Source organism: Lutra lutra, chromosome 8 (assembly GCF_902655055.1).
Source record: "Lutra lutra chromosome 8, mLutLut1.2, whole genome shotgun sequence".
Classification (NCBI taxonomy): Eukaryota; Metazoa; Chordata; class Mammalia; order Carnivora; family Mustelidae; genus Lutra; species Lutra lutra.
The window spans coordinates 42,875,113-42,890,413 of NC_062285.1; the positions used below are offsets into that span (position 1 = coordinate 42,875,113).

Sequence of the window (15,301 nt, forward strand, 5' to 3'; positions counted from 1 at the left end):
TAAGGAGACAGCCCGAATTTTCAGAATGGAGGAGACTTTGGTAGGAAGCCCAGACTTACTGGCTTCTAAATCTGATCTGTATTCTCCCTTTCTTCCGGGACTGCTGCTGTCTTTATGGGGTTCTGATGCCAAAGACAATGGAAATCGCAGTTGAGGAGGGGACTCTCTTTTCTGCAGTGCCCTGTTCCACTAACCTGGTTCTTCCTGCCCTTGGTCACCCAGGAATGGGTTTTAATGCCCAGGGTAGTGTGACAGGAACCAAGGGCAGAGAGTGCATGGCAGGAGCAGACAGAAGAGAACGGAGTCTGGTTGCACTGGGGGCCCAGCCTACTTTCCCCATGAATGACCCTAAACATGGAACATGGATTCCTATGTCAGGGTGAAAGCTACAGCAGGACTTGGGTCTGTGTTAAGACCCTTCCTCCTCACTTCAGTGAACTCAGACCTGCCAGTGAACTTGGCTCTTAGAGAGGCAAGGGAAGCTGAATGAGGGTAGAGACATCCTCTTCTTCTCCGCATCTGGTCAAGTGTTTGAAACCTTTAGTGTCATGGCTGGCCAGGGCTAGGCAGACAATATGGCTGTGGACCCACAGTGACTTGGTCTTTTCTGAGAGAAAGCCAGGGCTCTGGGAGGGTGCCTCCTGTGCCCCAAGCCAGAGTCTCCCAATTCATAAAGTCTGCTCTCTCTGGAAGCCTTTCTTCCTTAATTCCTCATGGCTCAATTACCGTGTGGCGATGGATTCCAGAGGGAGGCTCAGGCAGAGCTGGCCTCCGCGTTGTAGGCCTTTGTAGTCTGTCCTGCTTGTTCCTCCAAATAGATTAATTCCTCCTTCCCTCCACCCACCCACCCATTCATCCCTCCATGTATGGCCTACCTGTTTAATAGGCCAGGCACTACCCAAGCAATGGATTGCAAGGACTCACAAAGGTGGGGCGTTCACCATGAGGCAGTGACCAAGTCTGCTCTGAATGTGGGGAGAGAGCAGGTGCAGTAAGATACCAAGTCAACCAAGGTGTGGGGGGTCCCTCCAGCAGGCCTGTATGTCCGAGCTGAGGAAGGAATCTGATGGCAGGGCTGATCCAGGACATAATTCCTGACATGACCCATGACCTTGGCAGGTCAGAAAAGAAAAAAAGATGGAGAAGGATAAGGACTTGATGAGGAGATGAGAAAAAAAGGATTTTTTTTTTTTTAAAGATTCTGTTTATTTGTCAGAGAGAGAGAGAGAGCGAGAGCGAGCTCACAAGCCTGGGGGGTTGGACGCAGAGGGAGAATCAGGCTCCCCACTGAGCAAGGAGCCTGATGTGGGACTTGATCCCAGGACCCCAGGGTCATGACTTGAGCTGAAGGCAGACAATTAACCGACTGAGTCACCCAGGCATCCCAAGAAGGGGAATCTTGTCTAGAAAATTGTATATTAGCATTTTGACAGCACTGGGTGTGTGCATGCGTGTCTCGGGCTCATAGTGGGGGCAGAATGGCAGAGATCACAGGTAAGGAGCAAGTGGTCCAACAAGGTAATTCTTAGCTGGAGTTCTCCTGTCCATTGCAGGGATTCTGAGTTCTGTCCTCGTACGATACGACACGGCTGCAAGTGACAAACCTGGGCTTCGTCAGCTCGGTCCCAGTCCTGCCTCCCCTCTGCCTGGCCACTCAAAGGAACCTTTACTTGCACATTTGTTGTATATACCCTTGACTTACACCAAGGACAGAAAGAAGAAAGAGCCATATGAAGATTACTCCTGCACTGGTTTAAAGACCAGTATCAAAGACATTGTCTATTTTACTGTTTATTCCTCTCAGGTTTTGGTTCTGGGGAAAAAAAGTTTCTCTCTTAAAGTAATGGTAGGTAGGTAACCTTATGTGGATAGATCTAGACATCTAGATCCATACAGCGCCATATAGGTATACACTTTTTGCCTTGGCAGGGAGAAACATCATTTTTTCGATAAGAAAAACAAAATAAAATGAATACATGCTCATTAAATAAAATTTAGCAAACTTTAGCAACTACAGAAGAATAGGGGAAAAAACAGCCAAAATTATACCACCTAAAACAACTTCTCATCAGTATTTTAAGGTGTTCTTAATTATTTATTTAAAAGATTTTATTTATTTATTATTTATTTATTTGACACAGAGAGAGAGAGAGAGAGAGAGTACAAGCAGGGAGAGCAGCAGGCAGAGGGAGAAGGAGAAGCAGGTTCCCCCACAAGGAGGGAGCTCGACTCAGGATACCAGAATCATGGTATCCCAGGATACCAGAATCATGACCAGAGCCGAAGGCAGATGCTTAACCTACCAAAACATCCATGTCCCCCAAGATTTATTTATTTTATTTTAGAGAGAGAGAAAAAGAGAGAACAATCACAAGTGGGAGGAGCAGAGGGAGAGAATCCCAGGCTGACTCCACACTGATCGCAGAGCCCTAGAGGGGGCTCAATCCCACATCCCTGAGATCACGACCTGAGCCTAAACCAAAAGTCAGAAACTTAACTGACTGAGCCACCCAGGCGCCCCTTTGGGTGTTTTTAATACTCTTTTATACTTAGGTTTAAAAATGGTTTAGAAAAATCAAAGTAAAATGCATGTATGTATAACTTTAAATCCTGCTGTTTTTCAAAGATCAACTTAACCGTTAAACAGGTAGCTGACTTGACCTTCAATGCTACCAAATTTGCTCTCTTCTGTTTTATGGTATTAATTTTCTATTTCCATTTGAACAATCGTATTGGACTTGTGTCTTTCACGGTAAATCACCTCAAGACCTTATTAAGTATTATAGAGCTGGTCTTCTCAGGTGGAGCCCAGACCTGGGTGTCCAGCAGTGCTGGGGGGCATCAGCCCCACCATCCAGCCCAGTGCTGGGCTCAGCTTGGGGTCTAGCGGATGGGGCCAGCAGGAAAGTGTGAGCCAGTTGTTGTCATCTTCACTGAAGCAGGAATTCCCAGGGAGGACCTTTGAGGATGTGGGGATTGGGAAGGGGAAGCACAGTAGGTCTTGAGGACAATTGCAAGGTAGTGCAGTGTCCTGGAAAGCACATGGCCTTGGCAGTTCTGTCCCAGCTGTGGGTTTTGGGAAAGACACTTTATGTCCCTGGGCTTCAGTTTCCTCATTTGTGAAATGTGGGTAATAACACCTCCATGGCAAACTTGCTGTGAGGAGTCAATGAAATAACCTGGGAAGCGTCTGGTACACAGAACATGGAAGCCTAAATGGGCTATTTACTAGAATTGCAGCTAGGAGATTTGGTGGTGGTGAAACCAATAGCTTGAAAGTGTGAAGGCCAACTAGAGGGGCTTGGAACTGTCTCAGAAATGAAAGCAATTAAAACCACTTCCCCCATACCCCATTTGAACTGGGGGATGAGAAGGTGACAGTCTCCCAGGAGAGCACAGAAGAAGCCATATCTGCAGGAGATGAGGTTTAAAGGGAAACTGGCTGAGGGTCCAGTGCTTCCCTGGAAGGAAGGTAGAGGAGGAGAAGGAGGAGGCACTGGGAAGGAGGAGGAGTTCTCTCCCAGCCGGGACAGGGCAACAGTCACTAGAATAGGGATTCCCTGCTCCCATCCCCATCCCTGAGCTGGGTCCTCCCTCCTCACCCTCTCCTGGGGGACAGGGGCGGTTCCCAGCTGAGTGTCCCTGCTCAAGCGCCCCCTGGCTCAGTCCTTCCCATCCATCACTGCCTTGATCCAGTCCAGGTAGTTGAGCACTTTGGTGTAGAAGCCATAGCCCTTGCCACAGCCCACGCCCCAGGAGACGATGCCCGTGGCCACCCAGCGATGGGCATGCTCATCCCACACCACAAAGACGCCACCGCTGTCCCCCTGGCAGACACTCTGCTGCCTCGTCTCGTCCCCTGCACAGAACATGTTGGCTGAAAACAGCTCAGACCTCCGCCTCTCTTGGAGCCAGGCCCTGCAGGCAGCCCGCGGGGCCACGGGCAGGCTTGTGTATTTCAGCTCGGTGGTTAACCAGCCCCTGTCCACGCCGAACCCGCTGACCAAGCCCCACACCCCACTGCGGTAGAGGGCCTTGCGCTTGGGCAGGCAGACCGGGAGCAGGCCGGGGCCCAGTGGCACGCTCCGCTGCAGCTCCAGGAGTGCGATGTCGCCGTTGAAGTTGTGGGACTCCCGCGGCCGGTAGTCCGGATGTACCACCACGCGGCGCACGGGGTGGCTCCCCAGCCGCAGCATCTCGTCAATGCTCGTGTGGCCCAGGAACACGTCCACGCTCCGGTTCCTCCCGATGAAGACGCCGTCCTTGGGATAGATGGTGTGGGCCGCCGTGAGGATCCACCTGTCGCCCAGCAGGGCCCCGCCCCCGCGGCCGTAGATGTTGGTGAAAGCTTGCCAGGGGAAGTTGCCGGGCTTGGCCTTGGAGGAACCCAGGGCTTCCTGGTTCTGGGCGATGGGGGTGACTGGCCGGCCACAGACTGGGAGAGAAGAGACACGTACAGGTGACATCAGCAGCTGCATCAAGGAGCATTTGTTACAGACCTGCTTCCGAGAAGCGCTCTCCTCCCCGCTTCCTGGACACTTTCTTTTTAAAAAAGAACTCTCTTATTTTACCTTAGTAATAGGATTTAAAAATATTAATTCCAGCATCATGAACACACAGCTTATGTTAGTTTTAAGTACACAATACAGTGATCAGACAGGCCGACACATCACTGAGAAGTGTGCTCTTGGTCCCCTTGCCCTGTGTCCCCCATCCCTCAGACATTTGAGGGCCACTTCTTCAGACTCTGGTGGGGCCATCCCCAGCAAAATCATGCAGCAAGCAGTTTGTCTGTGTCCTTCCTCCATCGTGGACATCTCCCAGCATCACCTACTCTCCAGCCCACTCCCCGAACACTGCACCAGCCTGGCCCGAGAGCTTTCTGACGGTCAGGAGCGAGATCTGAGAAGTTCATTCAGATCGAGTTAGAAAGGTGATCTTTGACTCAAAAAGAAAAAAAATGGATTTCAAAAACAGTCAACTTGAACACTTGTATCTTGCTGGTGGGAATGTAAAAGGATGCAGCACCAGCAGAAAACAGCCTGGCAAGTCCCCCAAAAGTTAAACCAGCAGGTGGAAGGTGACCTAGCAATTCCACTTGCGGGGACACACCCAAGAGAACAGAAAACATGTCCACATGGAAACTCGTAACGAATGGTCATAGCGGCCTTATCCCTAAAAGGCAAAAAGTAGAAACAACCCAAATGTCCTTCAATGGATGAATGGATGAACAAGAGGATGGATTAAGGTACATCCGTGGAAAGGAATGGAATCCTTACATGTGCTACAACATGGGTGAGCCTTGAAAACAGGCTGAACAAAAGAAGCCAGACACAAAAGGCCACGTGCTGCCTGATTCCCTTTATAGAAAATGATCAGAAGAGGCAAATCCGCAGAGACAGAAAGTAGGTTAGTGGTTGCCAGGGGGTGGGGGAGGGGAGAGTCCGAGGTACTGGGCTTCTTTTTGGGGTGATGGGACTGTTCTGGAATTAGCGGTAATTTGGCTCAACCTTGTGAATATACTAAAAATCACCGCATGGTACACTTCAAGGCGGTTAAGATGGTGAATTTTACATTACATAACTTCTATCTTAATAAAAAGTCTTAAGAGCATGGCAAATTTCCTGGCACTGTGGCATGTAGGTAGGGAGGTATTTTGGGGACAGAGAGCTTGTCTGCGTATCCTTAAAGCAGACTATCCCAAGAGACCGGTTTCTCTTCTTTCTACTGTTCTATCCCTCTTCTCCTTTACTGTCCCCTGTGATGGACTTCATCTATGCTTGTACTTTCTCAGTTATCTCTTGATTCTGAATAAGGGACAAGACTTTTCCCTCTCCTTTTCTGGGCCTTCTTGGTCCCTTCTTCTTCTCCACCTTCTGCCTTCATCTCTCCCTCTCTACCCTAAGGCTTTCCTTTAACCCTCTGTGTCCCACTCCCACGGGCCCCAGGTACAGCTGAGGTTTCTGCAGGAAGGGGCCAGAGGGTTGGCTCTGGAGGTCATTACTCACCAGGTACACAGTGAGGAAGCTCCTCTCTATCTTGTGTCTTCTTCCAGGGGAACTGGGGTGGGCAGGTGAGTGTCCCTGAGGAGTGAAATGAGGGGAGGCAGAGAAATAGGTTCAGAATTGGGAGGTGGGGGTGCTAGGTGCCCAGAGCACCTCTGGCTTCTTGGTGGGAGTGAGGCAACTAGGAGCCAGTTTCCCAAGCCGGCAGGGACTCACCTGCTGGCACTGCCTGATAATAGGGCTCCCGGCAGTGGTTCTGGATCTGGGAGGGGTTGTCCTCCGGTGCACTGATGGGCAGACTGTGGTTCACTCCTGTAGGAAACCAGTGGTCAGGAGGACCCCGAACTGGCAGCCCAGGGACTGATTCTGGCCGGGGACCATATTTAGTGACTTGCACAGTTTTTCATTTAGAACACTTGAACTAGTTTCCACTGATCAGATCATCAATGATAAAAAAAAAAAAAAAGAGAACAACTGTGATAAATAGGGTATGGGGAAAATGGGGAAATGGGCATTTTCATACATGGCTAGCCAGTACATGTTAGTGAAACCTCTTTGGGAGGAAATGTAGCCATGCCAAAACTTAAATTGCAAATGATTTTTCACCTAACATTTCCATTTCTAAGAATTTATTTATTCATTTTTTAAAGATTTTTATTTATTTGACAGAGAGAGGGACAGCAAGAGAGGGAACACAAGCAGGGGGAGTGGAGGGGGAGAAGCAGGCTTCCCACCTAGCAGGGAGCCTGATTCGGGGCTTGATCCCAGGACCCTGGGATCATGACCTGAGCGAAGGCAGAAGCTTAACGACTGAGCCACCCAGGCACCCCCATTTCTAAGAATTTAGCCTCATACACAGGCTCAAAGACATATATGCAGGGATACCCATGGCAGGACTGTCTTGTGGCAGCCCAGTATCAATGGAGGACTGGTTAAATACAGTATACACATCAATCAAAGGAATACTATAGGGTCCTTAAAAAGAATTGGGCACTTCTAATCACATGAATATGGGATGCTCATTAAGACATATTACTGAGGGACGCCTGAGTGGTTCAGTCAGTTAAGTGCTGCCTTTGGCTCAGGTCATGATCCCACAATCCCGGGATCGAGTCCTGAGTTGGACTCCCTGCTCAGCCCGGAATTTGCTTCTCCCTCTCCCTCTCTCTCTGTCCCCTCACCCTGCTTGTGCTCTCTCTCTCTTTCACTTGCTCTCACTTTCTCTCAAATAAATATATAAAATCTTTAAAAGAAAGACATATTATTGAGTGAAAAATGCCAGATTTAAGACATCGTGAATATTATGCATGCCCCTCCCTCCCTGCCGCACAACAATAAGTATATTTGAATGGCACAGAGTGTCTTTGGAAACGTACCCAGGAAATGGGCAACAGAGTTGTTTCTGGACAGGGTAGCCAGGGACTAAGGGCCAGAGATGAGAGGAAGACTTACTTCTTACTCTATTACCATATGATATTATTATTTTTTAAAATTTGTCATGTACATGCATTATTTTGTAAAAAAAAAAAAAAAATCTGAGTTCCCATTTGAAAATCCAGAACTTCACTTAAAAATCTGGACTTTTGGCTCCTCTTGAAAGAGGAGATGATCTGCAAGCATTTGGCCTAGAATCCGCATGGAAACAACTGCTGAGCCACGGTTACCCTTTTAATTGGGCTGCTCAGCAGCGGGGGCACAGCTGGGTGGGGAGGGGCCACTCAAGCTTCCATGTGTCCCTTCAGGACCCCAGGGGCCATGGCCCCCAGCAGAGGCTGCACACCCACAAGGGACACTCACTCACAGCTTGGTAGAGGGCTAGGAAGCCCTTGTGGAGGTCAGTGGTCCTGTCCTGAGAGGAGGCAGGGGCCCGGAAAGTCAGCTGCAATCGGTTTCCTGGGGATACAAACTCCCTCTGACCAGGAGGGCTGCCCAGCATGGAGCCCTGCTGCCCACAGAACCGGCTTGGATCCATCCCGCTGGCTGTGATCTGAAAAGGGAGGGTGGGCAGGTGGGTGTGGGGGTGAACGTGTACCACAGGGTCACATGTTCTAGAAGGTCTGCACACCTCTGGGGTTCAGAAGCTGTTCCTTGGGGAGCTTTCCTCAAGTTGCATCTTGTCCCCTTACTGGTCCCCAGATTTCTTTTATCCATGACCAGATACCTAGCCTATTTCTTTAGCCTACCATAAGTATCTCATAAAGCTCACCCTGGTTACCTACTTTCAAGAAGCTCCTTGGGAATTCTAGGGTTTCTCCAAACAGTCTGCTGGATTATAGATTCTAAGAAGGCACGAACCACATCTATTTTGCTTACTGCTGACCCTTTGATGCTCCTAGAGTATATAGTACCTAGAGGACCACAGCCTTGAACTGACAAATACGCAACCTAAGTCCTTCTCTTCTCACCTCCTCCACCCTCATTGCCTTCCACTTGTCCGAATAATGTCCTGTGGCCAACATCCGTGAAGCAATAAGACTATGCCAAGACTGAGCCCCCTTGGGTTCCTAGCCTTTCCAGTTCTCCTTCTTTTGGAATGTTCCTCCTCTTACCCCAGAAACTGTAAGGGAAACCCCCCAAGCTGTGAAATCTACAGACAAAATGTACACAGTGTGTGTTCCCTGGCTATGTTGCTTCAGTATATCCTTGAAGCTGGTTTTCTCCACTTCTGTTCCTTCTGACTGCCTGACCCCTGCTCAAATCCTTTTATGTGGATTCCCCAACCCGAGCAAGAGCCCCTTGGAAGGAGTTCCATAGCCCATGCTTCACACCGCATCTCTTCTCCGGGCACACAGCTCACTGGTCAGTGCACCTGATTTCTGACCTTCATATTAACCTACATACCCTATTTGTTCTCTTGTTCTCCCCAGATCTCAAATTCCTTTAAGGCTCCCTCCAGCTCATGTCTGTCTCTGTGACCATAGTAACTGGGGGGAAGTTGGCACAAAGAAAAGTTTTCCATCACCTGGAATGTCTGGCTCAGGCACGTCCCAATACTTTTCTTTCCTGAGGACATCCCCGCATCTAATGTCCCTATTTAAGAGACCTACCTCTTGGGGGAGAAGCATGTTCCCCCGGGAAACTGTCCTTCACGGACAGACTTGGTTGTTAAATGCTCCAGTTTTCTTCATACCTTTCCCTGTGAGTTGTTGACTAAAACAACTTGGGAGTCTAACTAGCAAAGTAGTACAGAAGCTTGGATTTCATTTGTTCGTTCATTCGTTCGTTCATTCACCGGGTATTGATTATGTTCTATGTGTGAGACACTGTGCTCGGTGCTGGTGGTACAGACATGAAGAACACACAGATCTGCTACTGAGCGGCCCGCAGGCCGGCGGAGCACACGGACAAGCAAGAACCGAACTGGGCTCCAGGTTCTTAAGTTCTGCATTCGTAGAGTCTGTGCGATTTGCTCTGGAAGCGTAGAGGAGGGAAGAATCCTCTTCCTGAGCTTGAACTCCCTCTGTGACCGGGGAGCATCGGGCCAAGATGGAAACTGTCCACGACTGAGAAGAGCAGGGGTCATGGCAGGTGCTCAACAGACACAGGCTGAATTAAATACAGTCCCGACTTCCAGTAAAATCTGAAGCAGTAAACACATGCATTTATCTCCTTTCCCACCTCAAATCCCACCAACACGACAGCAAAGGGACGTGACTCAGGGCAAGAAAGTGAGAGGGCGTGACAGCAGAGGAGGGATGTCAAGGTTTTGGAAGACGGGACAGAGATGCACAAACAGCAACAGGTCTTTGAAGGTGGAAGCCAACATAAAGCAAGCAGTCTCTCACCACAGAACTTGGGAAAGTTTCAGAAGCTGGGGTAATGAGGCAGCCCCGAGGATGAGGATGAAAGAAGGACTGATGGAATGAATGCCGACGTGGGGAGACCTCAGAACTCTAGGTCCCTTTGCCCACCCTGTGCATCCCACTCACCCCGGCATAAGACCCGAGTGTGAGCTAGACACATGGGACTTGGGGTCCCCCAGCACACTCGACAGGGGAGATGAAGACCAGTGTGGAAAACAGAGGGCTTCAGTAAAAGTCTACGTATCAGATAATGGGGTTCCTTCCTCTGCTTGCTGGCCAGAACATTGGCCACCCTGAGCAGGAGCCCAGAGGATTCTGATTGGAGATGGGCTGTTGCTAAAGAAAATACTTCAGCAAGCTAGTGTTTGGGAGGTCCCCCTACAGCACAAATAATAGGTCACCTTGTTGAGAACTCTGTTGTCAAACCGGTCTCTTCACAAATTTTAGATATTCACACACAGCATCCAGGGCCAGCTGAGTGTTCCACTTTTTTTTTTTTTAAGATTTTATTTATTTGACAGACAGAGATCACAAGTAGGCAGAGAGGCAGGCAGAGAGAGGAGGAAGCAGGCTCCCCGCTGAGCAGAGAGCCCCATGTGGGGCTTGATCCCAGTACCCTGGGATCATGACCTGAACGGAAGGCAGAGGCTTTAACCCACTGAGCCACCCAGGCGCCCTGAGTGTTTCACTCTTAAATATGACAATGGACAGCCAAGGATTCTCAGACATTGTAGGGAAGTTTCTAACGCGATAAGCAGAGATCGAAACAAATGAACAATAAAAGGGAACCTGGATGAAGAAGAGATAATACAAGGAACAGAAGAAACATTTAAAAATAATCCCTGTAGAGGGAAGGCTATTGGCTTCATGAAACAAGAACTCTATTCTATATGAAGGTACCTTGAGAAGATAAGAATGAGCTTTTAGACATGAAAAAATACATTGGCAGAAAAAATTTAATAAAAAGTTCATATTTAAGGGGTGCATGGGTGGCTCAGTTAAGAGGCTGCCTCCGGCTTAGGTCATGATCCTGGGATCCTGGGATGGAGCCCCATGATGGGCTCCCTGCTCAGTGGGGAGCCTGCTTCTCCCTCTGCCTCTGTCCCTCCCCCTGTTTGTGCTCTCTCTCAAATAAATGAATAAAATCTTTTAAAAAGTTGGTATTTAGGGGTGCCTCTGTGGCTCAGTGGATTAAAGCCTCTGCCTTCGGCTCGGGTCATGATCTTAGGGTCCTGGGATTGAGCCCCGCATCAGGCTCTCTGCTCAGCGGGGAGACTGCTTTCCCCCCTCTCTCTGCCTGCTTCTCTGCCTACTTGTGATTTCTCTCTGTCAAATAAATAAATAAAATCTTAAAAAAAAAGTTGGTATTTAAAATGAGGAAACCTCCCAGAAAGTGGAACAAAAAGAGATGGAAAACAGAACAGAATGGAGTAACAAAACTGGAGAATCAGTCCGGAATTTACAACAGCTAAATTTACTTTCTCTTTCTATAGAAAGAGAAAATAAAGCAGACATCTGGAACTTACTTAGAAAATAATACAAGAGCGGTGGGTGGGGGAAATGCGTGAAATAGGGGTTGTATGGAAGTGCTGAATCACACCTGAAACTAATGTGACACTGTCTGTTAGCTAACCTGAATTTATTTATTTATTTATTTATTTATTTTAAAGATTTTATTTATTTATTTGACAGAGATCACAAGTAGGCAGAGAGGCAGGCAGAGAGAGAGCGGGGAAGCAGGCTCCCTACTGAGCAGAGAGCCCGATGTGGGGCTCGATCCCAGGATCTGGGATCATGACCTGAGCTGAAGGCAGAGGCTTTAACCCACTGAGCCACCCAGGCGCCCCTAACCTGAATTTAAATAAAAACTTAAAAAAATGAGTAAGTGAGGGGAAGAAAAGTACAGCATAAGTAATATAATCAATAATATTATAATAACATTGTATGGTGGCAGATGGTGACTACACTCATCTGGATAAGCACTGAGCAATGTATAGAATTGTGTTTTCAATATGTTGCACAATTGAAACTAAGAGAACATAGTATGTCAACTACACTTCAGTAAAATAAAATAAAAAATAAAGATAAAAATAAATAGACATAGGCTCAGAAGCCTAAAAAAAAAAATACAAGTACATTCCCAGAGTTGAGGACTAGATTTAAAAAGTCTCTAGGCTGGGGATGCCTGGGTAGCTCAGTGGGTGAATCATCTGCCTTCAGTTCAGGTCATGATCCTGGAGTCCCAGGATCGAGTCCCTCATGGGTCTCCCTGCTCAGCAAGGAGTCTACCTCTCCCTCTGATTCCACCCCCGCCCCCATGCTTACTCTTTCTCTCTCTCAAATAAATAAATAAAATCTTGAAAAAAGTCTCTAGATTAAAAAAAAACCTGTATACAACGAGGACAAAAAGACTCGCGTCAAGGCACATCACAATGGAAACTTAGAATACTGACAATAAGGAAAACGTTCCAAAAATTCTAAAGAGAAAAAACAAAGGACCAGGAATCATACTTGTACCAGGTTTAACAACACTAGAGCAAGCAGATCGTATCATCAAAATTCTGAGAGAAAATGGCTTATAACCCAGACTGTGTCCCAAATTCACTATCTACCAACTGTGACAGTCGAACCAAGGCACTCAGGGATATGTGAGATCCTTTACAATTTACTCCCTCACGCTCTTTCTGGAGGGCAATGTATTCCTCCAAAATGAGGGCCTAAACCGGGAAAGAGAATGGTACGGGCTTCGGTTCCAGCACAAGACAGGTACAGGAAATGCCCAGAAGGAGGGAGAAGGGGATTTCCAGAACGCATGAGGCTCTGGAGAGCAAGGAACTCAGACTGAGGAGATAAATCATCACAAGATCTTCAGGTGGGATGTCACCAATACAAAGCAGGACCAAGCGACTGAGATTTGTAGTTGATTCCGTCAAGAGGAGATTTACTGTCCTGGCTAAGAGTCTGGGGAGCTTAGTTACAGACAGAACTAAGCAAACTAAAAATCAAAACAAAAACAGAAAATCCAAAAAACTCCATGTGATTACTGATTCCCGGGAGACCCAAAAGCCAGAGAAAGAAGGACATATAATTACTGTACACCATGTGCTCAGAAGGGAGTATTTTAGGGGCGCTTGGGTGGCTCAATGAGTTAAGCCTCTGCCTTCAGCTCGGGTAATGATCTCAGGGTTGTGGGATCGAGCCCCGCATTGCGGGTCTCTGCTCAGCAGGGATCCTGCTTCCCCTCTCTCTCAGCCTGCCTCTCTGTCTACTTGTCATCTCTGTCTGTCAAATAAATAATTTTAAAAAATCTTAAAAAAAAGGGAGTATTTTAAAGTCATGATAATATAAATAACTAAAAATGCTAATAATGCTAGCTTGGGGGGATGGGGTGGGGAAGAGCACTGAAGATCTAAGAGAGGTAGAGAGTCCTCATCTTCTAGAGTTGGAAATTAAGTGATCAGATGCAAAAAAGTAACACAATAAGCAGTTATTTATATACATAGAAGCAAATGCCAGATGGAGCAGCTCCGGGCTTCGCAGGCGCTGCCACTGGGAGAGGCACTGGGGCTGGGAAGAAGGCTGGAGACTGCTGTTTTCATCATAAGTCTTGTCGTATACTCATTTTTTCCAAGAACTCTGTGCATGGGTTATTTTGCTATGAAGGAAATTTAACCCAAAAGATAATGCAAAGTGCTGTTTTTAAAGGGTCCCTATCCTGCAACTTGAACAGTCACCTAAGCTTTCGCTATTACTTAGGCCCAGCTTCCCGATCAGACAGAGCCTGCACTCCACAGACACTTGGTGGGTCTTTACTGACTGATGTGTGAGTCCTTGCTCTTTGACACCAGGGTTTTGCAGTATGTGTGTGTGTCCCTCCGAATGACTTCCAAAGGCAGAGACTGCCCCGCTGCCCTCTGCCTTGCTCTGTGGAACCCAGACGGTAGCCTGGGTGCAGCCAGTGCTGCTGGTGTAAGTCAGCGGCTGGGGTGAGACCCCAGCCTCCCAGCTAAGCCGCCTGTGGCCCTGACTTAGGCTCTTCATCCATCCTTTGCCATTCAGGGCACAGCCACGTTCCCCTGCCTCCGGGCTCCAGGCCAGGAGCCTCCCTCCCCAGAGTCCCTTCAGGATCCCCACTGCAGCTCACTGTGACAGAGTCCTGCTCACAGTCCTGGGATGGCTCCAGGTCGAAGTCCTGGAACACAAGCCTCACGGCAAAGCCCTCTGGAGCCTTGATGTCAGTGGTGCTCTCTTGGCCTCTGAGATAGGGCTCTGGATACCCGGGCGATGTCAGCTGCTGGGGTAGCTGCTGGGCCAAGAGCACGGAGCCCTGCGTGGAGCAAGCCTGGAGGACTCCCCAGAGGAGTAGCCACCACCTGTGAGGGGGTGAGAGTGAGCTATGGCCACACGCATATGACCTGAGGCCTGTGGAAATATGAGGGGCAGGGGCAGGTGAAGCTGGGAAATAGAGAGGCCCTGCAAAGGCTCTGCCCTTGAGGCCTGGGCACCTGCTGGCTCCTCCCTTAGGGTCCCTCACCCCAATTCCTGCAGCCTCCCAGCCAGCTGGAGGGTGGACTGTGAGTTTCCCATCATTGCTCATGTCCCTGGACAGTCTCAATCAAAGCAGGGGGCTGCTTTCTGCTTTGGCAAGTCCCAGTCCCACCCTGGGACCTGGGGAAGCCGTGGTGGTGGGAGGGAGGGGAATTTAAATACGGTCGTTCTCCTGGCTTGGACCAGGGAGTCTGACCAACTCCAGGGAAGGCTGCTGGTGGCTACAGGCAACTTTCCAGTTCCTCTGGCAGGGACTGGTTCTGTGTGTGTGTGTGTATGTGTGTACGCGTGCAGTGCGGGTGTGTGTGTGGGTACGCAGGTTCCTGGGTCCCACCTTCCCCTCTCCCGCCATTGTCCTCTCCTCCAGGGCGTTCCGTGGGCACACTCACAGCTTGCCCGGGCAGCTTGTGGAGTGGGGCCTTCTCCAGTGGTCATTTCCCCACTCCGAGACCAGGCATCTGGAACTGGACATCTGGGACCAGCAGCAGGACGTGGCCCATGCCAGGGAACGGGAGGTGGGGCTGGGGAAGGCCCTGCTGGGGGAGGAGGGAGAAGTTACTGGAAATGAGTTAAGTAATTGTCCACAGTTCCCTTTTCCTAATTCTCTGGGTTGAGCGCCACCTGCTGTCTGTTTCAGGAATAGTTTGCTCGCCACAATTTAGAGGAAAAACACCTCCCCAATCCCATTTGCCTTCAGAAAGTACCAGGGGACAGGGAAGGCACCAAGTCATGACTGTATTGTACTGTTCACAGCTGATTTTTCCCTCATGCATGTATCACACGGTAGGGGTGGGTCCTTCTGCGTAAAGGCTGTCACCTTAATGGGCCATACCTTTCCCTCCATGACCTTACCATTCATTGATGTTAGCAGACTGCCTCCTGTAGAAATTGAAGTTTGTGATCCGTGACCTTGAGCTGCTTCTTCCTCTTCTCTCATCAAGCATG

At 48.9% G+C, this 15,301-nt stretch overlaps 1 protein-coding gene across 1 annotated transcript; it reads right to left on the reverse strand.

Annotated features, from left to right (window-relative positions):
* Window positions 1-1,837: 1,837 nt before the first annotated feature.
* On the reverse strand, window positions 1,838-14,877 carry C1RL (complement C1r subcomponent like). Its single transcript, XM_047739954.1, is given in 7 exon segments — window positions 1,838-4,435; window positions 6,009-6,083; window positions 6,222-6,317; window positions 7,803-7,992; window positions 13,953-14,181; window positions 14,746-14,805; window positions 14,807-14,877. Coding segments are annotated over 7 exon segments (1,473 nt in total). The 5' UTR covers window positions 14,857-14,877; the 3' UTR covers window positions 1,838-3,662.
* Window positions 14,878-15,301: the final 424 nt, after the last annotated feature.